The following is a 21005-nucleotide window of genomic DNA, read 5'->3' as shown; positions in this document are numbered from 1 at the left end:
GATGTCCCCAGCATGGCCACCTGCCCCTGTGGTGGGCATAACCAGGAGTGGCTGGAGCCATCCTGCATCATCCTGGGCTTTTCCCTGGGACATCCATGCAATGATGGTCCCCAGAGCAGGAGGGATGGGCTGTCTGTATCCTGGATGGGGTGTTACCTTCTGTGGTGACAGACCCACGCATGGAGCTCACCACAACTGAGGTATTTTCTGCTGTCTTTGCAACAGCATGGGTTTGTCAGGTCGCATATGGCATGGGGGGGATGTTGTGTAGCCTGAAGTCCTGTTTCTGGGTGAATCGCCCTGTTCTCAACAGCTCTTACTTTCCGTTTTAATTCCCCATGGAAAGCAACTCTGCTCCAAAGGTCTGTTGTCCTCTGCTGCTGACCCTTAGACTGCAATGCCCTTTATAGTAAACAACGAAGAGCTCTCCAGCCCCCTGAGAGTGTGAAAGCCTGGGCTTCCCTGCAGTTATGGACACTTAAGGATGAACGGGAGTGCATAGGATAAAGGACCTCTGGTAAAAACCTGGATGGCAAAATGGCTTTGTTTTAGGTCTAGCCCACCCGTGTGCTTAAAGCGCATCCAGCATCACAGTTCCCTGAAAGCGTGGTGCTGGATTCAGCGCAGGCACCTCTTTCAGGCTGTTTTGGGTGAAGTGTTCTTACCCTGAAAGGAGACATTAATTCTCCAGGTTTTGAGACCCTGGAGTACTGCATACAGCTCTCGAGTCCTCAGGACAGGAAGATATGGACCTGTTGGGATGGGTCCAGAGGAAGGCCACAGAAATGATCAGAGGAATGGAGCACCTCTCCTATGAGGAAAAGCTGAGAGAGATGGGGCTGTTCAGCCTGGAGAAGACTCCAGGGAGACCTTATTGCAGCCATTCAGTTCTTAAATTGGGCCTATAAGAAGGATGGGAGAGACATTTTAGCAGGGCTTGTTGCAACAGGATGAGGGGAGATGGTTTTAAACTAAAAGGCTGGATGTGAGGAAAAGATTCTTTGTAATGAGTGTGTTAAAACGCTGGCACAGGCTGTCCAGGGAGGCATTCAAGACCAGGCTGGATTCGCTTCTGAGTAACCTGATCTATTTGAAGATGTCCCTGCTCATTGCAGGGGGTTGGACCAGATGACCTCTGAATGTCCCTTCCAAACCAAGCTATTCTATGATTCTATGACCCTGAGTGCATCCAGGCTGGGAAAAATCTAAACGATCACTCAGCTCCCGTAATCTGCACCTCGTGGCGTTCGAGCAGCATTGCGTGTGGATACAGACGTATTAAAACACACCAATACAAAGCACACAGACCAGAGGAGCAAGCAAGCGGCTGGCAAGTGTCCCTGGGAGGCGTGTGTGGAGGCGCAGCTACTAGAGAGGAGCGGTAGGACCGGGCGTCTCGTAGGGTTTTTACGGCGGAGCAGGCATTGCTGCGGCGGCTGGGAGCTCTGCCTGCTGCCTGCCCTCTGCCCGCCCCGGAGCCACAATGTCAAGAGGAGACACGTGTATGTAAGCGCCTGGCGAGGCCGGAGCGGGGATCGGGCAGCCGGGGCAGGCGGGGCCCGGACCGCGCTGCCTTCCCCGGGCAGGGCTGGGGACCCCACGGCCGCAGGCGCTGGGTGTCCCGGTCCCCCCACTGCGTGCCGCGGCTGCGGGGTAGCATCGCCTGAGCATGGGGCCATGGGCTGGTGGCACGCCGAGGAGCCCGGGGTTCGCATGCAGGGTGGGTGCTCCTACCCCGGGGGACCCACGCGTGGGGAAGCGACCGGCGCTTGCATAAGGCTTCGGAGCCAGGCCGTGGCAGGTTGAGCCATTGTGGTGTCGGGGAATAAAATCTGCCTTTTGGAGAGAGCCGTTTCGCTGAGCCTTTGCGGTGAGGAGGGGTGCAGGGTCTGCGTGCTTATGGCTTGGGAGGGAGATGCAGAGAAGAAAAGTTGTGGCTCTTATTTAAGGTGCTGAGGTTGCTCCCTGCGCTCAGCAGGAGCGCGGGGGTCTCCTTTGCTTACGGTCTACGAGATGTTTGCCTAAGAGGTTGTAAAAATCAGGTCTGTCAGTGGGAGGCAAAGGCTGACTGCATATTCCTTGCCATCCCTCACCCAGCCCTTCCTGGGGCTAAAAGCTCTGACTCAGGGCTTTGGGCGATGGCAGAGGATGCTCTGCACCTCAGAGCTGCAGCTCCCAGCACCACAGCTCTGTTCCCATGTGCAAACGGAGCTCGGTTTTGCTTGCAGCTGCCAGAAATGCTGCAGCCCATAAATTCAGACCTGGGTAAAACCTGAGGGGCCTCTCTTCCAACCCCCAGGAGCAGGCAGGTGCTGCCTTATTCCTTGGGGCTGTCAGAGTCATAGGGCAGCATCTCCCCACATTCCAGAAGGGTCAGGCCCACCCGACCCTGGCAAAGCCATCCTTTGCCAAGTTTGCTGCACATAATCTTAGCCAAGGGCACAGACATCACGGTGCAGGGTGCCAAGGTGGGCAGGCTCTGCCTGAACCACAGGCAGTGGGAATGGGAAAGCCATTCTTGAGGCTCGGTGAGCTCCCCTATTCCATTCCATCTCCTTCATGTTTGCCTCCTTCTCCCCCCTCGTTCCAGCACCAGCACGATGAAGTTGTACCAGAAGCTGACGCAGCCATCAGCATGCCGGCTGGAGGAGGAAGGGGCTGCCCCAGCGCCCACCGGCCATGGGAAGCTGGCCCCGTGCTGGGTGGGCAGCGGGCTGCTGGTGGCTGCCGTGCTGCTGAGTGCCATCACTGTCTGGGTGCTGCAGCAGGTATCAGTGGGCTGGCCCCGACCCACGCTGCCCCCCAAGTGTCTCCTGGTACCCGAAAGCCACCGCTTTGACTGCTACCCAGAGCGGCGCGTGGTGGTGACACAGCAGCTCTGCGAAAGCCGAGGGTGCTGCTTCATTGAGAGCCCACCGCCGGCGGAGGGCAAGCGAGGGGTGCCCTGGTGCTTCTACCCCCCTGACTTCCCCAGCTACACCCTGGAGAGCCTCAATCAGACAGCGCTGGGCATGGTGGGGTTGCTGGTGCGGCAGGAGAAGGCCTATTACCCTCGGGACATTGAGATGCTGAGGCTGGATGTGGAGTTTGAGACGGACACGCGGCTGCACATCAAGGTGAGCCTTCCGCTGGCTGCTCTGCTGCATCCCTCCGTTCCATAGGTGACCCTGCTCAGACAGAGTCTGCAAGATACTGTGCTCCAGACACGGCTGTATGTGGCCAATGAGCATCTCCAGCCCTTTGCCCTCTTGCTTTGCTGGTCTGTAAAACATGTTTTCTCCGTTTTGCAGATAACGGATGCGGCCAACCCACGGTACGAGGTTCCTCTCGAGGTTCCCCAGGTGATGAAGAAAGCAGAAAATCCCATCTACAGCCTGGACTTCTCCTGGGATCCCTTTGGGGTGGTGCTGCGGCGCAGAGCGACAGGGATGGTGCTGTAAGAACCCACCTCCTCTGTGTCCTGCAATGGGTGGGGGGAAGCTCATCCCACCATAGGCATGTTCCAACATCATTCCCAGAGGGAATTCCCACACTACAAGATCTCCAGCCAATAATTACTCTGTGTGTTCATCTTTCCATGCAGCATATGACTTCTGCCCCCACAGGCTGGCCACGTTCTTGCTGTGACTGTGGCAAGACGGGGTGGGATCAGCACACATCCAAAAACCTCCCAGTGCCCTAATTCCTCTCCGTGTCATACAGCAGCCCTTGCACAGATCACAGCACATCACCAGTAAGGGACCTGGTGGCTCAGGGAAAGGGCCACAAGAGCATTGTGGCTCTGCCTGTTTCACCCTGGTTTGGGTTTCCCTGGCTGTCCAAGCAATAGGGACACACACAGCTCCAGACTTTCTGTGGAAAAGAACTGCTTTGCTGCACTGCTCAGTCACCTCCAAACCTTTGCCCACCCTGAGCTGTTGGTGAGCACCAGCAGCTGGTCAATGTATGGCCAGGGTGTTTTGGGATCCCATCCTTTCCTCCTTCTTCCTGCTTGCTGGTGCCTGTTGTCCATCCTTGAGAGGTGCTTATCAGCAACAGCAGGCTGAGAAACCCCACCACCATTGATGGTTAATAATAACCTGGGTGGACACTTCTGGTGTCAAAGGAAAGGCTGTGCCATGCTGGGTCAGGCTGATTCAGCCTCGGGCTGTGCCTCATGTCCAGTCAGACCCGAATTTGCTGCCTGGGCCAATGTGTTGGGGCTGGATGTGGTGTGGGACACACAATGCTGCACTGACCCTTGGGATGCTTCAAGAGCAAAGGGGTTAATTGTTGATGGGCAAGTGGATCCCAATGAATCCCAGGATCCTCTCTTAGAATCATAGAATTAACTAGGTCGGAAAAGACCTTTAAGATCATCGAACCCAACCATTACCCGAGGACTATCAAGCCCACCACTAAACCATATCACTAAGGGCAAATTGATCTCTCCTTATGGCTGCCCACTCACAATCACCAGTCACATCCACCCCTCATCTGCCTCCTCACAGTGGCCCTACACTGTATAGCTGCCACCCCTAACCCCCATGGCCACCTCTCATCTCCCCTCTTGACCTTCTCTCTCTCTCCATGTCACCCTGGCAGGCTCAACACCACTGTGGCCCCACTGATCTTCGCTGACCAGTTTCTCCAGATATCCACATCACTCCCGTCGAAGTTCCTCTATGGGCTGGGCGAGCACCGCGGCCCCCTCCTGCACAGCATGGACTGGAGCACCCTCACGCTGTGGGCCCGCGATGTGTCTCCCACGGTACCATCTCCCCCCCCTCCCCATGGGGATGCAGGGGGTGAGGAGAGGGGGTACAAGTCTCTACCACCCTAGGAAAGCACATCAGGGGGGTGGGCAGCAGGAGTGGGAGAGGCAGGGGGTGGTCAGGGCTGGCGGGCAGACACGTACCAGGAGGATTTCAGTGCCGTTGCAAAACGCTCTTGGCTCTTCAAGCGCTTTCTGCTCCACCCTGCTGCTCATGCAACATGTTGTGATGAGGCAGGTTTCCCCCTCGCCCAGCTCGCTATCAGCCCCAAAGCTGTGAGAAAGAAGCAGTCTACCAGCTCTGAAACCATCCTTATCCTTCGCCTTGTCCTTTATGGGCTGCAGATGCAACTTGGGGCCATTCATTCATCCCTGGTGACATAGGGGCTCTCCTGCTTTGCCCCAGAGCTGCTCTCTCTCAGCCATCACCTCCTCTTTGCAGGAATCATTCAACCTGTATGGTGCTCACCCCTTCTACCTGCTGATGGAGGAAGGTGGAGATGCTCATGGGGTTTTCCTCCTCAACAGCAACGCAATGGGTATGTGGTCTGGGACATTCCAGACCAGCTTGTCCCTGGCAGATGGGGCCACATGGGAGATGCTGGAGTGGCCGGTTTGGGAACTTGGGGCGAGAGGAAGCCATGAAAAGGAAAGATGTGGTTTGATAGCTCCGTTATTGAGCATCGCCATCTGTTTCCTGGCTACAGCGAGGCTCTTTAGCAACTGCTGAGCAGTTTAACCACACACCCAGCTGCCAAATTGCCATCAGAAAAGCAAGTCCCTCGTGTGTGGGTCTGTGCCCATTCCCCCTCCACCCATGACATCCTTGCCCCTAGGCCTGGCAGTGTGGCACAGGGCGCAGCCGGTGATGCCATCTGCCACCCGCGCTGTTCCCAGCTGTGGGATCAGCCAGCTGGTAACACAGCAGCTCCTGCCGTGTTGGGAATGGCATGGCCAACCACCCGTGTCCCCCCCGGCAGCCGCCGCTTGCAGCCAGCTGGGTTGATGCTGTGACACTGCATCTCTCATAGCTCCAGCTGCGCTCGCTGTAGTGCAGGGGTGCTCCACAGCAGGAGCTCCTGCGAGATGCAGCCACCTGAGCTGACGTTTGAGGGCCCTCTCCTTTTCCTTCTAGGAAAGCCCTTGCTTCCAGCTGCTCACCTGTACAAGTAGCTCTTGATTCACTAAGGAGGGGGTTTTGCAGGAGGATGTGAAAGTTAAGCCCTGCATGTGCTTGGTCTTTAAGTGGAAGCTGGGAGAGTGGTGCAGCTTTAGGCTTAAATAGCAGATTTCTAAGATAGCAACCTCCCAACATAAGCCAGTGATGATTTAAGCCTCCAGATGCCCATTTAGCATCCACTAAGCGCAAGGCAGGGATTTCTGTGTTCCATTGCCTGTGGTGCTGCCTGGTCCCTGCCATGGGGGGTCAGGGTCTGGGGATTGCTCCCCAGTTGTCACTGTCTTCTTCTCTTCCCCTCACCAAAGAGGTGGCTCTGCAACCTGCTCCAGGCCTGACCTGGAGGACCATCGGGGGGGTGCTGGATTTTTACATCTTCCTGGGGCCCGATCCCAACATGGTCATCCAGCAGTACCAGCAGGTGATAGGTAAGTGCCTGCATCCAGTGCGGCCATTTGCTGGCACATTCCCTGTGCCCCATTTCCGTCTCACCCCAGCTTCACCACTGCCCCCAGCCCTCCCAGTTAGGGAGGGGTCAGCAGTCACCTCCTTTCCCCCATCTCCCCTTCCCTTCCCATCGAGGTGCTGCTGTTCTCTTGGGACACCCCATCCATGCTGCTGCTTTCCCACTGCAGGTTTCCCAGCCATGCCGCCCTTTTGGGCACTCGGCTTCCACCTCTGCCGCTGGGGTTATGGATCCAGCAATGAGACCTGGCAGACCGTGAGAGCCATGAGGAACTACCAGATCCCTCAGGTAGCTCCTCAGACCTATGCAGGGGGGCGGTTCCAGGCTCCGTGACCCATCCCTGAGCCTCTGTCCCGCAGGATGCGCAGTGGAATGACATCGATTACATGGACGGGTACCGGGACTTCACCTTCGATTCCCAGAAATTTGCCTCCCTCCCGTCGCTGGTGGAAGACCTGCACAAACATGGGCAGCACTACGTTATGATCTTGGTACTCCTCCTCCTCTCCCCCTGTGCTGTTTTGGCTGCAGAGCCAGGATGTGATACAGAGGCGTAAGGGAAGCTCGCGGTCATCTTCATCCCCAGGGATTTTTATCCAAGACTGATCCCTACTGGAACTGCCACTGGAAAATCTCCCTGTGCAGGGGCCACAGAGACATGGGGCAGGTTATTGTGTTGTGCTCCTTTCTGCTGTGGGAGCACAGGGATGCCCCTATCCCCGTGGGTGAAAGGATGGAGGAACTGCGGGTCAGGCTGTTTAACTCGTGGTGCTTACATCCGCACGAGTGCTGGGATCTCATGACCTGGCTGTGGTCTCCCTTCTTCCCTCCACAAGGAAAGGGGGTACTGGTTCTGCTTGCTGGGGGTCCTGGGAAGGGAAAGGTTGTGTTCCCTCCCTGTTGAACTCCCCCTTGTATCCCAAGCCCATCTGTGACCTGACATTTCTTGCATAAGCACAAGACTTCTTGAGTTTGTCCCCCCTTCCTAAAACACCCTGATGGGTCCTGGGGACTTGCAGAAGTGGTGCTTTAGATGTGTTGAAGCAAGTTTCTGTTCCCCTTGGGGGAAACAGCCACTGTGTGTGAGCTCTGGCTGACCCTGTCTGGGTTGTCCTCTTCTCTGAATCACACCAGTCTGGCATGAGGAAGAGCCTATGGGCTGCCAGGAATGGCACTAACGCTCTGCTCCATCCCCAGGATCCTGGCATCAGCAGCACCAACCCCAACGGCTCCTACTGGCCATTCGATGAAGGCTTGCGCCGGGGCTTGTTCCTCAACACCACCCAAGGGCAGACGCTCATCGGGCAGGTGAGGAGCTCTGCAGGGAAATCCCAGCCCTGCGGCATTGAGCAATAGCAGGGCTGGGGTTTCATCCCTCACGCTGGAGGGATGAAAGGGGCCAAGGGACCTCTCCGGGATGATTGCCAGGGCTTGGCTCAGCTCTCACCCCTGTGTGTCATCTCCAGCACCCTCAGGAGCCAGCCCCTGCCCCAGCAGAGGAGCCCATGGATGTCATATGAGCTTAATGGAGTTGGCAGTTCTGCCTCATCTGGTCATCTGATTTCTGTCCCTTCCTGCTTCTGGGCTAAGGGGAGGTTGTCTGTGATGGGCCCGTGCCTTCGGATCTGCTCCGCAGTGGTTCCCTCACAGTTTGTCCCCTTTGGCCATTTGCTCCCACCAGTTTTCCCTTGCTATCTACAAGGAAGAGGCTTTTAACGTAGCCTGAAAACGTGGGGAAAAATGAATCCACTAAAATTCCTGGAGTGAGGAAAAGTGCGGAGAAATCATGGCCTCTCCATGGCATGCCCTGGGCTAGGTGGTGTCAGGGCTTGTGCAAGAGGAGGCAGAGCAGGTGCTTTATCAGTTGCCACCGCCCACCAGACCCTGATGCTCTAGGGTACCATGGAGGCAGGAGGGATGCTGTGCGTGCAGCATCCAGGACTCGAAGCCATCAGACTGGGTTTATTGCCTGTTTCACCCCTGGTTCTTCCAGCATGCTCACACCGCTGTTCTGTGTGGTGGTACCCCACAAACCACTTGCTCACTGAAGCCATCATTTTGTGATGTCCCCACAGGTCTGGCCTGGCTTCACTGCCTTCGCAGACTTCTCCAACCCGGACACCCACCAGTGGTGGCTGGAGAACCTGCAGCGCTTCCATGCCCATGTACCCTTCGATGGCCTCTGGATCGTAAGTCCCTCCTTGCCCCCATGTCACTCCCTGCCAGCAGCTCTGCTCACACCATCTGTTCCTTTCAAATGCAGTTTTTCCACTCTATCCACAAATCCCCAAAACCTTCCCTCTTGAAATCGCTCCACTGTTTTCTTTGCTTAGGACATGAATGAGCCGTCCAACTTCATGGATGGGTCTGAAGAAGGCTGCCCATCGGGAGAGCTCGACAGCCCACCCTACACACCAGGTAAGGAAGGAGATGAAATACAAGGCTGTGCTGGTAGGTACTGTGTGCTTGAAGATCACTGGCAACTGGGTGTGATAGGGAAAAACCATTTTTAAGAGACATCAAATCTCTGTTTCTCACACTGAATGTCTCCATCCCTACTTCCATGTGCCAGTATCCACACCCAGCCCTTGAACACTTGTCAGGCCATGTCAGGGACCAGGATAGGACCATCTGCATGAGCTTTTGGTGCCGGTTTGGCAGTGGTGGGAAGGATGCCCCAAAGCCAGCAACCAGGGTAATGGGATCTGCATCCCCTGCAGCCCTCTCACCGTGTGCTGACAGCATCTCTCCCTCCTGACAGCCGTGTTGGGCGATTCTCTCTCTGCAAAGACAGTGTGTGCCTCGGCAAAGCAGAAAGCCTCGGTGCACTACAACCTCCACAACCTCTATGGGCTGATGGAAGCCAAAGCCACAGCGAGGTACCCAAGCATCCCGCTTCCTGCCAGCCTGGGGATGGGATGAAATCCTGCTGCTCACAGCTGCGTAGGGAAAAGATGGGGATTTGAGTGCCTGACCAAAAGGGCAAATGCTGTGGCTGCTGACAGCCTCTGGGATGGGATAACCCAGCAGAGGAGGGAAGCTGACACTGCATATGGGGGATGAAGCCAGTCCTGGCACTGAGCCTTCGCCATATTCTGGCCAACCCTCTAGCACTGTAGGGCTACCATGGTGCTGACCTGTACCTCCTCTATTATGGGTTAAGATGAGGGGCTGCTCTCACCTCCTGCCTCTGTCCCTCCCTGTGGTTTCCCAGCGCCTTGATCCAGATCCGGGGGAAGCGCCCCTTCGTCATCTCCCGCTCCACCTTCCCCAGCCAGGGCCGGTACTCGGGGCACTGGCTGGGTGACAACCGGAGCCAGTGGAAGGACATGTATTACTCCATCCCAGGTGGGTGGCACAGCACGCAGGTCCTCCCTACCGGCACCCCCAGCTCCATCAAGCTTCCTGTTTGCTCAGAGACACCTGGGAAACTCCCTGTCCCTGCCCTCAGGGCTGCTGAGCTTCAGCCTCTTCGGCATCCCGCTGGTCGGGGCGGACATCTGCGGCTTCTCTGGCAGCACCTCGGAGGAGCTGTGCACTCGCTGGATGCAGCTCGGTGCCTTCTACCCCTTCGCTCGCAACCACAACACCCAGAACGAGAAGGTCAGTGGGAGGCATTCCATGGGTGAGATGAGGGATGTGGGATGGCGGATGTGGGATGCAGGTCACGGGCAGTGGGGATGCCTGGCGAGGCTGGGGATGGGGATGACTCTCCTTGTCTCCCCCAGGCCCAGGACCCAACGGTGTTCAGCCCTGCGGCAAGGACGGCCATGAAGGATGTGCTGCTGACCCGCTACTCCCTCCTGCCCTTCCTCTACACCCTTTTCCACCATGCCCACCTGCAAGGGGACACTGTCGCCCGGCCCTTGTTCTTTGAGTAAGAGCATCCCCACCAGGAGCTGGGAAGACACTGGATCATGGAGAAGTGGCTGATCCAAGCGGCATTTCCATCGCACCACAGGTTCCCCCAGGATGTGACCACACTGGGGCTGGACAGGCAGTTCCTGTGGGGCCGGAGCCTGCTGGTGACACCGGTGCTGGATCCTGGGGTGGACTCAGTCACGGGTTATGTCCCCCGAGGCACGTGGTATGACTTCTACACGGTGAGGAGCACCACGGCGCTCGGCTGGGGTTTCGATGGTCCCTGCTTGACCATATCGGGTCTGCTGGTGGGAAGCCACAGCTGAGCCCAGCAAGCCCTAATGGAGGAAGGGGTGGGAATAGCTGGTCCATCCCAGACCCATGCCCAAAGCCCTGTGTTTTGCCCCTGACCCCCTCATACCTTTATCTCTTGCTGTCTACCCAGGGCTCTTCAGTGAACAGCAGTGGGGAGATGGTGAAGATGTCAGCCCCCCTGGATCACCTCAACCTGCACATCCGGGAAGGTGCCATCCTGCCCACCCAGGTAAGCACCCATCCATCACCTCCCCAGAGCTGTCCACAGCGTGTGTGTGTGTCCCCTGCACCTCAGCTCCCAGACCCCTATCCCGTGTGCTCACAGCCCTCCAGCACCCATGTCTTTGAACCCCAGAAACCAGGGACCACCAGCGAGGCAACCCGAAGGAACCCCCTGAGCCTCATCGTGGCCATGTCTTCTGGTGACACTGCTTGGGGGGACCTCTTCTGGGATGATGGAGAGAGCCTGGACACCTTTGAGCAGGGCAACTACTCCTATGTGGTGTTCAATGTCACGCAGGTGGGATGCAGTGGGGAGGGTAGGGGGGTCTGATGGTACTCAGGACCTTGAGCTCATGCTGGCCCCTCCTGCAGAACATCTTCACCTCCACTGTCCTCCATGCCAGCGCCGAGGCCACTGAAGTTACCATTGGCACACTGAGCATCTTTGGGGTGCGAGAACCACCCAGCAAAGTCCTCCTGAATGGCCAGGAGAAGCCCTTCTCCTACCTGGACAACCAGGTATGGCTGCATCTCAGGGTGCCCTGTCCTGGGGAAGCCCTATCCTTGGGGGTCTCCATCCCTCCTCTCTTCGCCCCAAGGGCCACAGGCAGGGTTAGTGGCTGACAAGATGTCTGTCCTGCCATGTCAGTGTTCAGGGGGAGTGGAGCTCAGGCAGGCTGGGAAGGGGACAGGATGCTCCACATCCCCAGGCTGAGGCTGTACCCCAAAATGTTTCTTCTCCTCCCACAGGTTCTCACTGTGAGTGACCTTGGTCTTAGCCTCAACCAGGGCTTCTCCCTGCAGTGGCTGTGAGCAGGAGGCTGGGGGTTCACCCCCACCTAGCCATTACTGTCTGGAAGATGCTCGGTGCTCCAGCCCTTGAAGCTGGGATGCTGCTATGGAGGAGGCGGTGGGGACTGTCACATCCTGCCATGGGGACCCCCCCGCAGCACGGCTGGGGATGGGGATCCTTGGAGGGGAGGCTTGGCCACCGTGTCCCCCCTTCCTGGTTCCCATGGGTGGTGTGTGCGCCTGCGGTCCCTGCTGCAATAAAGACACGTGGAGAACTTGTCCTGGGAGCATGACATGGGGATGGGATGAGGGCATGGGGGGGATGAGGGTGGGGGGCAGCCAGCTGCTTTGATCACCCCCAGTTTTATCTGATCTCAGTCCTCATCCCCTCAATCTCAGCTGCTCAATCTCATCCCTAATCAAAGCCCCCCAGTGTCAACTCCACATCCCACTCCCCCAGTTCCAGTTCCAGCCCCGATTCCAGCTCCTTGGTCAGTGTCACACCCCACACCCCCCCCCCAACCGTCCCCCAGAAAGCCCCCCGAGACCCCCAGCGCTCTCCCATCTCCCCCACCTTGGGGTGCAGGTCTCCCTCCAGCCCGCTCGGCGGCGCTGTCCCGCGGGGCGGAGCGCGGAGCGAGCGTCTTTCGCCTCCACCTCCGGGCGGGGGCCGGGCGAGAAGTTCCGCTTCCGACAGTGGTGGCGGCCCCATCCTCATCATCATCATGAACCGGCCGAAGACGGCTGCCGTGCGGCGGCCCAGCACCGTGCCCAAGCCCTCCGGTGAGTCCTGCCGGGCCGGGGAGGAGGGCGGCGGGAGGGAGGCCCCGGTGTTGTGCGGTGCCCGGCGCTGTCACGTCTGCCCCGTGTCCCCTCGCAGCGCACCCGCCGCCGGGAGACTTCATCGCGCTGGGCTCCAAGGGGCAGAGCAGCGAGGGCAAAGCCGCCGTCACCCTGCTGAAGTCGGCGCCCCCCGGGCTGCCCTCCGAGCGCAAGCGGGACGCGGCCGCCGCCTTAGCGGGCCCGGCGGGGCTGACCGGCTTGACCAAGCGGCCCAAGCTGTCCTCCACGCCGCCCCTCAGCGCCCTGGGACGCCTGGCGGAGGCGGCCGTGGCGGAGAAGAGAGCCATTTCACCCTCCATCAAGGAGCCGTCCGTCATCCCGATCGAAGGTGAGGCCTCAGGGTGCTTCTGCCCGACACAGGCAGGTCGGGGATGCGAGTTTTCCTTTCCCTATTCCTTCAGCCCAGGAGCCTTTCTTGGAGCCCACACACTGACTTTGTGCGCTGCCCTTAAGGGTTTCCCGTGCTGGATGTAGGGCTGAGGTGGCAGTTTTGTCTCCTCTCCTGTTGGCATTCGCTTGTGCTCACTGTCCTGCCGGATAGGTGTTTAGTGGCAGCATCAAAAGGCTCTCTGGGGACGTCTTTGAGTGTGGATTGTGGTGTTTTATTGATATATTTCTTTAGCAGAGTCTGGATCTGAATGGGGCTTGCTTTTTGAATTGCCGTTCCGTTTTCTGCTGTTTAATACATTTGTAGGGGAGCATGCTAGCATGAACCAACTGAATAACAACCAAGGGGCATTGTCAGGTGTGAATCAGAGCTTTTCATAGCAATTAGGTTTGGGAAGAGCCATTGCAAGGGCTAAAGGTGATCTGGTCTGTGCTCTGCTTTCCTGGTGACTGGCCCTGTCAGCACCTCAGGGCAAGTTATTGAAGGTAAATGCTGATGCCTGTGTGTTGGTGATTGCAGTTGTCCCCACGGTGCTGCTGGATGAAATTGAGGCAGCAGAGGCAGAAGGCAATGATGACCGTATTGAGGGGGTGCTGTGCGGAGCTGTGAAGCAGCTGAAGATGAACAGAGCCAAACCTGATACCACGCTGTACCTGAGCCTCATGTACCTGGCCAAAATCAAGCCAAACATCTTTGCCACTGAAGGGGTTATTGAGGTGAGGGCTGTGCCTCTTAGGCTGATGTATCATTGCAGCACAGTTCAGTGTCCCTCAGGTCAAAGCTTAATCTGCGTGTCTTTAAAATACTGTATATCTGTGGCAAGCTACTGCAATTTGTATTTCTCTCTGTAAAGCTTTTCTGTATGCTTTCTTGTTAGAGGGCTTGATTATTACTTTAATTTTGTGGATGGTATTCCAGGCACTGTGCAGTCTGCTCCGAAGAGATGCTTCCATCAACTTCAAAGCCAAAGGGAATAGCCTTGTGTCTGTCTTGGCCTGCAACCTTCTGATGGCAGCTTATGAAGAGGATGAGAACTGGCCGGAGATCTTTGTCAAGGTTATTGAACCAAGGGTGCTTCTGCTGGGCTGAGGCAGTGGTGGGCAGACTGGGTAAAACCAGCCAGGGTTGGGAAATACAAGTGTTGCAGGGTCTTCTAATTTGTCTGTAGGAATTAAACCAGCCCATTAATTTAAAAGGCTAAGCTTTTGAAAGACCAGCTTCTACATTTTGGCTGTAGAAGCTGTAAAATCTTTGCTAAGGATTAATCAGCTGTGTTGCTTGAGAGGGTTGGTGCCTGTAGAATTTGGGTTGTGATGGTTGGGATCTTTTTGCTCTTATGTGGCTTTCCTGCAGTCATCTGATCTGTTTTCCATTCATGCAGTGGTTATGCTGATTTCCTACTTTGCAGCTGTATATTGGAAGTAAATAAAATCTGGGGAAGCTCACAAGTACTCCTTTGATTAATCAGTAAAAATAACAGCTTGAGCATGGTTTGTGATCTCTTCTGCAGGTTTACATTGAGGACTCCCTTGGGGAGCGCATCTGGGTGGACAGCCCTCACTGCAAGATGTTTGTGGATAACATCCAAACAGCTTTTAACACAAAGATGCCTCCTAAGAGCATGCTCTTGCATGGAGAAGTTGGACGTAGCGGAGGGGACCTTAGTGCTGGTAAGAAGGTGTTTGGGAAGCAAGAGCAGAGAGGGGTGGGGAGAGCATGGAGCCTGATGAGCTCATTGACTGGTAGAATAGTTTGTTACTTGATGGTGTCAGATAAAATAGACTTTGAGTTCCAGGCATTGCTTTTCCTCTCTTTGGGGCTCTTTCATTTCCTGGGGACGTTTGAGGGCAGGCAGTGAAAGAGGTCTGGGGAATGTGCTTCTGTGTGTGTGTGGTACAGTGTGAGGAAGCAACTAATTGTGGCTTCCTTCAGTGCTGCTGAAGGGGATCCTTGGAAGAAGCTAAACACATGAGAGCATGAGCGAGTGCCCTGTAGAAAAAGGAGTTGTCTTACGAAGCATGCTGTGTGCTGGTCTCTCTTAGGAAGCAGCCCACACCCTTCCATGACAGAGGAGGAAGATAGCCAGAGCGAGCTGCTGATTGCAGAGGAGAAAATGAGCCCAGAGCAGGCAGGCCAGCTCATGCCCAGGTACAGTGCTTCTTGCTCTTCTGACGTAGCTGTGTGGCAGATCTGTCTGTGCTCACCCACTCCTGCAGTGCTGCAACAGGGAGCTCCTTTGCACTATCTGTCCCATGGCACTTTCTAGAGGATGTTAAGCATCAGATAAAACTGGGTGTAGGAGAAAAGAGTAGACTTCGTAATGTGTACCACAAACAAGAAAGGATGCTGATCTCTGAACACAGCAAAGTGTGATTGCGTTGACTTCTGTGGAAGCGAATAAAAGGCAGTTTGTGTGGCCCAGGTATGAAGACCTTGCAGAGAGTGTGGAGGAATATGTCCTAGACATGCTGCGGGACCAACTCAACCGGCGCCAGCCAATGGACAATGTCTCCAGGAACCTCCTTCGACTGCTAACAGCAACCTGTGGCTACAAAGAGGTGCGACAGACGGCTGTGCAGAGGCTGGAGATGTGGCTGCAGAATCCAAAGGTAAGGATATAAGCTGTTGAAGCAGCACAACTCTTCTGGACCTGGTCTGGAATCCAGGAGGGCTGCATACTGTACACTGCATAAGTTTCTGAGCTGTAATGGTAAGTGACAGTAGCCTTTCTGTTCTTCCTTTGCAGTTGACCAAGCCAGCTCAGGACTTGCTGATGTCAGTCTGTATGAACTGCAACACCCACAGCTCGGAGGACATGGATGTTATCTCCAACCTGATCAAAATTCGTCTCAAGCCGAAAGTCCTTCTCAACCACTACATGCTGTGTGTCAGGTGAGTGACTGGGACTGTAACAGGAAGGGAAGCACTCTGGAAGATGTGCCCAGGGCCCTGATGGGCTCAGTGTCTCTGCAGAGTGGTTTTAAATACCAGCTTGGACCGCAGGGTGTTGTGTGTGACATTTAAATGGATTTCAGTGGCCTGGAAATCTTTGTAATCCTTTAATATTGCTGGACATATGTGCTGCTCCATCCTTTTCGCTTTCATGTGCTAAATACTTCAAAGAGAAATCAAAACAGTGGGTCTAGCTACAATGAAACATCAGCTCTGATACCTCTGGTCTTCCGTTGCAGAGAGCTGCTGAATGCACACAGGGATAACCTGGGCACCACAATCAAGTTTGTGATTTTCAACGAACTGTCAAATGCAAGAAACCCCAACAATATGCAGATCCTGTACACTGTGCTTCAGCATAGCTCAGAGCAAGCTCCAAAGGTAGGTGTAGGGTCTTGTGTGACTGATGGTACTCCCAGAGCCCCACCGGAGAGATTTAGTTGGTTTGAGTCTCAAATGAAATCTTTTCACATACAACTGTGAGATCTGTATTGTACTGTTTTGAAATTACATTATTACACTTGTCAGGAATAAATGTACAGGGGTATTTTCTAACTCCCACATTCTGGGTGACCAACCTTGGGGTAATGAAGTTTCATGAGAGAATGGTTATTACAGTTCCCTGGGGGTCTCGAGGACAGGAACTGTTTTCTTGTGTCGTTTTATTTTGTGGATGAAGATACCTTACAATTCACTGAAAGTTTTCTCTTTCTGTATGGCCTTAGTACCTAGCAATGGTGTTCCAGGATCTTTTGACCACTAAGGACGATTACCTGCGAGCTTCACGGGCTCTGCTGCGAGAGATCATCAAACAGACAAAGCATGAGATCAACTTCCAGGCCTTCTGTCTGGGTCTGATGCAGGAACGCAAAGAGGCCCAGTATGCAGAAATGGAGTTTAAGGTACCACTATTGGACCCTAGTGCTGCTGGGTGTACCGGTGGTGTACTGACTGTTGTGCGGCTGGGTGTACCAGTGGTGTACTGACTGTTGTGCGGCTGGGTGTACCAGTGGTGTACTGGGCTCTTCTGTAGCTGCTTTTCTGGCTGCTCTTTCTTTTGTTCTTTGTTACCTGAGTGAGTCAATATTTGTGTGTCTTGTAGCATTGCTTCCATATCCCATTTCCAAACATCCATGATCATAATCTTGCATGACAAAACACTTTTCCAGAAGGCAGCTTTGGGTATTATTGGCACAATTCATCTTTCCTTTTTTTAAGGAGCGATTTGTCATCCACATAACTGATCTGCTAGCTGTCTCCATGATGCTTGGTATTACAGCCCAAGTGAAGGAGGCTGGAATTGCTTGGGACAAAGGAGAAAAAAAGAGTAAGTAGAACAACTTGGGTTCCTTCTGAAGATGGGCAGCTTAGTAGATACCTCCCCCTGAGGTTGGGGGAACATTGCATCTAGGGTTAGGAAGAGGTGAAAGTCTCCATTCTAAACAGAAACATGGGGGTGCTTGCTATCATCCTGAGACTGACAGAGCTGGGAAATGTGACATTTCCATGGTTGGGTGATTCTTGTATCTATGGAAGTAGTGGTCGAGAGGCTGGGGAAAGGGAACTGTGTAGGAAGAGGCCTCAAGCCCGGAGGGGCAGCCATTAGGATTACTGAGTATTTAATGCTGAGAAGACAGACCTTTGGGGTGGCACTGATGTGACTGCCTGGGTATCTTCTTCTCACAACACTTAATTTGTCCATGCTACATCTTGTGGTTTTGTTGCACCAAGCATCCGAAAGCAAAGTATGTGTGGTGTCAGTGCTGGGATACTCAAGGCTGTCCCACTGTACCTCTCCCCAGTTTACTGTTGATGCTTCAGAGCCTTGGTTAATATCTGCTCTTAAAACAGCCACCCTCTCCTGCTTGGCTCTTGAAGATGCTCTTCATACATGCGTAGTTTGTAACCTGGCTGTTTTTCAGACCTGGAAGTGCTGCGCTCTTTCCAGAACCAGATTGCTGCTATCCAACGAGATGCTGTCTGGTGGCTTCATACGGTCGTTCCATCTATCAGCAAGCTGGCTCCAAAGGACTATGTGCACTGGTAAGAAACACAGCTTGGTGATCTGCAATGCATAGGCAGTTCCTTTCCCAACAGTGTATGACATTTTATGAAAAAACATGTGTATGCCAGGGTTTGGTTGGATTTCTCTCCTCCTGTCAGACAGGGAACAGAAACTGTTTTAGCAGCGTTTATACTGGGACTGTCTCCCCCTCTGCAGATCCATCCTCTTACCAGAAATATATAATGGAAAATATTTCTGATTTGAATTATTTGGGTCCACACAATAAGGAATTTCCAGTTTCCTGACGAAGCATGATCCCTGTGGACTCCTTGTTCCTTTGTCTGCTGTCCTTTTTCAGGCTGTATGGTTGTAGGCTCCATAGGTAGTGGTGTCTTTCCTGCCTGCTTCTGGCAGACAGCTTGTATCCTGGGCTCTTGGCACAAGGCATTACAGTAGCAGGTCAAGCCAGAATTAATAGTAAGTGGGATGTGTTATTGAAGTATAAAAGCTGAATGCCCATACTGTGCAGTCCTCTCTGTTATGATTCATGTTGTTACTTTTGCTAGACTAGATTATCTGAGGAGGCTCCTTCATGTGTAAGATGGGAAGCAGTAGCAGGAGTCTGGGGAGACTGGGCTGCTGAATGTGTATTTGAGAATCACATAGATCGTGTTTACTGTCCACTTGGTCTCTACAGCCTTCACAAGGTGCTCTTCACAGAACAGCCAGAAACTTACTACAAATGGGACAACTGGCCCCCTGAGAGTGACCGCAAGTGAGTGCTTTCTCCACCCATAGCTGGGTACTGGCATGGAGCTGCTGTAGCTGGAGGCAGAGGAATGGGTGTTTTCTGGTGTTCCTTATATAGCTCTGTGTTAGTAAGACTTGGAACTATGCTCAGATTTTCTTCATCTGTTACATTGCCTTAAGATTGAGGAATGTTGCTCCATTCTCCATCTGATCCTCTTCCTCCTTTATTCCTATTCCCTGTGCCAGGCTATTCTGTATCTTGATGCTGTAATTGTGAGAAGGGCCGTCCTGTGCTGTCTGCTTTACTGGGGTAATGTTAGGAAGCTCAGACTCAAGCAGGCTGAAATGTAGAGGTACAAGGCAATGTGAGCAATATTCCATAAAGCAGTTTGTTTCAGGCAGTTGCATTTGGAGCTGGATACTTGGGAAGGGATTGTGAACTAAGCTGTGATTTCTCTTCTGCTCAGATGAGCTCTAGGGTCTGTGGAGTGTTTCAGGAGCCCTCATACTGCTGTCAAAAGAAACCTGATTGATGTTTCATGTCTCATGCAGCTTCTTCCTTCGCCTCTGCTCCGAGGTGCCCATCCTTGAAGACACCCTGATGCGGATCCTGGTGATTGGTTTGTCGCGGGACCTTCCTCTTGGCCCTGCGGATGCTATGGAGCTCGCTGACCACTTGGTGAAGCGGGCTGCGGCTGTGCAAGCAGATGGTAAGACTGCATAAATCTCCAGTCAGCAAGTGGTTCCTCCTGTCTTCATGTCCTGTTATTGCCACAGCTGGCTGTGGTAGCTCCTATCACATACCAGAGAGCCTTTGCACCACCTAAAGCCTGTTTTAATTGGGGTGGCTAAGCAGTTGGCTGAAAGCCAGGCACATGTTGCTGTTGCTTTCTCACTAGAGAAGCTTCTTATTTTCTACTACTGTCTCTCTCTGTTTCTAATTTTGTGTCATGGAGTGTTGGGGAAATTATTGGTTGTGTTGAGGATGAAGGACTGTGAATAACCACCCAAAGCTTGGAGTTAACATCTAAAAATTCAGTTTAGTCCTTTAGACATACTGTAAAATGAGTAGAAATTTTTAGGCCATGCAAAAATGAAAAGGTTGGAAGTTAAGGTAATAAACCTATATATAGCATGCTCCTCATCATTCCATTCAAACACTGTTACAGAATAGCAGTTACAAAAGCAACCTTAACTCTTAACCCCTGTTATGAATTCATTCAGCATTTGTCCTGTCATCCTTGGAGCTCATTGAGTTACATGTGTTTGTGTCAGAGTTTGATTCTAAAGCATCTTACATGCTCTTAGTGCTCACTGGTTAATAGCAAAGTCTAATCCGGTGCAAGTGGAATGAACTAGACTTTGCTGTGAAAGTATGTCCAGTCTCTCAGCATAGCATATTAAATGCTGCACCATTTCAGATACTGGAAGAATTGGAGTTGGAGTGAGTCTGAAAACTTGCAACAAAGTTGAATAGCATTTTTAGTTCCTCTGAGCCCCAGAAGTTCCTAGCAGATTTACTGCTTATGTGAAGAAGTTTATCTGAGTTTTGAAACAGGTATCATATTGGATGCATTTGGGGAAAAAAAACCTGCCCTTAAGAATTTAAACCAAATTGGAGCTGAAAAGCTCGATATCCTTATATATTGACTTACAACTTTTAAGTGTTGCTGCTTTTTAAAGTGTTGTTGGGTTTTGTTCCTGTAATATCATGAGAACAAGTCCACAATAACCTAGTTGCTTGAAGTGAAATTTTTCTTATACTGTAATGCTTTTCTTGAAGGACTTTCAGCCAGGTAGACAGGTCAATAACTTGCTTAGTCTTTTCTTCTCCTCCAGATGTCGAGGTCCTGAGGGTAGAAAGAATCCAGCTGATCGATGCAGTCTTAAATCTGTGCACTTATCACCACCCAGAGAATATCCAGCTACCCCCAGGGTAAGGCTTATCGCATAGACCATCTTGTTGTGATCTAGCTCATTTCCACTTGGTGACTAACAGTCCTAACTCACAGGTTTTGAGATGCTTTTGAGTTTGTAATAACAGAGTCATGAGGAAACCTTTCACTGTTCAGCTGGGAATTTCTCTAGAGCAATTAAGACCTAATTAAGACCTGACTCATAGAATGGGCTTTCCTCTGCAAGGACTCTGACCTTTCTGCTCGTGATATTTTCAGTTGAATCTATCTGTCCCTCCTGAAAGAGGCTGAATCTTTAGATCAGTGCATGATTAAGGAGAAAAGCAGCCTTGAGGTGGGCTTAAGTAACCAGATCTGACAGTTTGTATTTGTGGATGGCTTTTGCAGGTACCAGCCTCCAAATCTAGCTATTTCTACCCTCTACTGGAAAGCCTGGCCTCTCCTGCTGGTAGTGGCTGCATTCAATCCTGAAAACATTGGTAAGTGTGGACATCAATCAGGTTATTATTTCTGCTGCAAAAATTGCCCAAGGTGCTTTCTGCTGAAGTCTGGATGCCTGTGTTCA

The 21005-nt window shown here is 53.2% G+C and overlaps 2 protein-coding genes across 6 annotated transcripts in view; both read left to right on the top strand.

Annotated features, from left to right (window-relative positions):
• Nucleotides 1-1214: 1214 nt before the first annotated feature.
• LOC133279649 (lysosomal alpha-glucosidase-like) lies at nucleotides 1215-11865 on the top strand. Of its 4 annotated transcripts, none has more exons than XM_061473552.1 (20): nucleotides 1215-1381; nucleotides 2591-3116; nucleotides 3291-3436; nucleotides 4585-4750; nucleotides 5196-5292; nucleotides 6239-6358; nucleotides 6566-6684; nucleotides 6756-6887; nucleotides 7594-7704; nucleotides 8472-8585; nucleotides 8730-8814; nucleotides 9158-9275; nucleotides 9611-9744; nucleotides 9848-9999; nucleotides 10125-10273; nucleotides 10358-10499; nucleotides 10703-10801; nucleotides 10928-11092; nucleotides 11167-11313; nucleotides 11545-11865. In XM_061473552.1, the coding sequence occupies exons 2-20, from the start codon at nucleotides 2601-2603 to the stop codon at nucleotides 11605-11607; spliced, it is 2775 nt and encodes a 924-aa protein (XP_061329536.1). In that variant the 5' UTR covers nucleotides 1215-1381; nucleotides 2591-2600; the 3' UTR covers nucleotides 11608-11865. The 4 variants fall into 4 exon arrangements, with proteins under 4 accessions (XP_061329536.1, XP_061329535.1, XP_061329534.1 ...); XM_061473551.1 differs by lacking the exon at nucleotides 1215-1381 and adding an exon at nucleotides 1413-1502; XM_061473550.1 differs by lacking the exon at nucleotides 1215-1381 and adding an exon at nucleotides 1423-1506.
• Nucleotides 11866-12310: 445 nt separating this feature from the next.
• Nucleotides 12311-21005, top strand: part of INTS1 (integrator complex subunit 1) — a 28586-nt gene continuing 19891 nt past the window's right edge. For both annotated transcript variants that reach the window (XM_061474077.1, XM_061474076.1), the window contains exons 1-16: nucleotides 12311-12369; nucleotides 12467-12757; nucleotides 13337-13533; nucleotides 13736-13873; nucleotides 14328-14487; nucleotides 14860-14965; nucleotides 15240-15426; nucleotides 15564-15709; nucleotides 16009-16150; nucleotides 16495-16671; nucleotides 16988-17096; nucleotides 17692-17812; nucleotides 18472-18549; nucleotides 19077-19234; nucleotides 20364-20460; nucleotides 20828-20919. In XM_061474077.1, coding sequence (XP_061330061.1) covers nucleotides 12312-12369; nucleotides 12467-12757; nucleotides 13337-13533; nucleotides 13736-13873; nucleotides 14328-14487; nucleotides 14860-14965; nucleotides 15240-15426; nucleotides 15564-15709; nucleotides 16009-16150; nucleotides 16495-16671; nucleotides 16988-17096; nucleotides 17692-17812; nucleotides 18472-18549; nucleotides 19077-19234; nucleotides 20364-20460; nucleotides 20828-20919 — 2257 coding nt within the window. In that variant the 5' untranslated portion in view covers nucleotide 12311. The remainder of the gene's footprint in view (nucleotides 12370-12466; nucleotides 12758-13336; nucleotides 13534-13735; nucleotides 13874-14327; nucleotides 14488-14859; nucleotides 14966-15239; nucleotides 15427-15563; nucleotides 15710-16008; nucleotides 16151-16494; nucleotides 16672-16987; nucleotides 17097-17691; nucleotides 17813-18471; nucleotides 18550-19076; nucleotides 19235-20363; nucleotides 20461-20827; nucleotides 20920-21005) is intronic.

The sequence above is a fragment of the Pezoporus flaviventris genome, unplaced genomic scaffold (genome assembly GCF_033815535.1).
Source record: "Pezoporus flaviventris isolate CSIRO_AGI_PZ_B2104156 unplaced genomic scaffold, CSIRO_AGI_Pfla_v1 ptg000078l, whole genome shotgun sequence".
In the NCBI taxonomy this organism is placed as follows: Eukaryota; Metazoa; Chordata; class Aves; order Psittaciformes; family Psittacidae; genus Pezoporus; species Pezoporus flaviventris.
The sequence above is the reverse complement of the archived record's forward strand: the minus strand, read 5'-3'. Positions and strand labels throughout refer to the sequence as shown.

Coding starts and splice junctions, on each gene's coding strand:
- LOC133279649 (XM_061473550.1), top strand. CDS start 1,484: ATGTCAAGAGGAGACACGTGTAT. Junction 7,705..8,471: donor GGCAGACGCTCATCGGGCAG/GTGAGGAGCTCT, acceptor ATGTCCCCACAG/GTCTGGCCTGGCTTCACTGC. Junction 11,314..11,544: donor TCTCCTACCTGGACAACCAG/GTATGGCTGCAT, acceptor CTCCTCCCACAG/GTTCTCACTGTGAGTGACCT.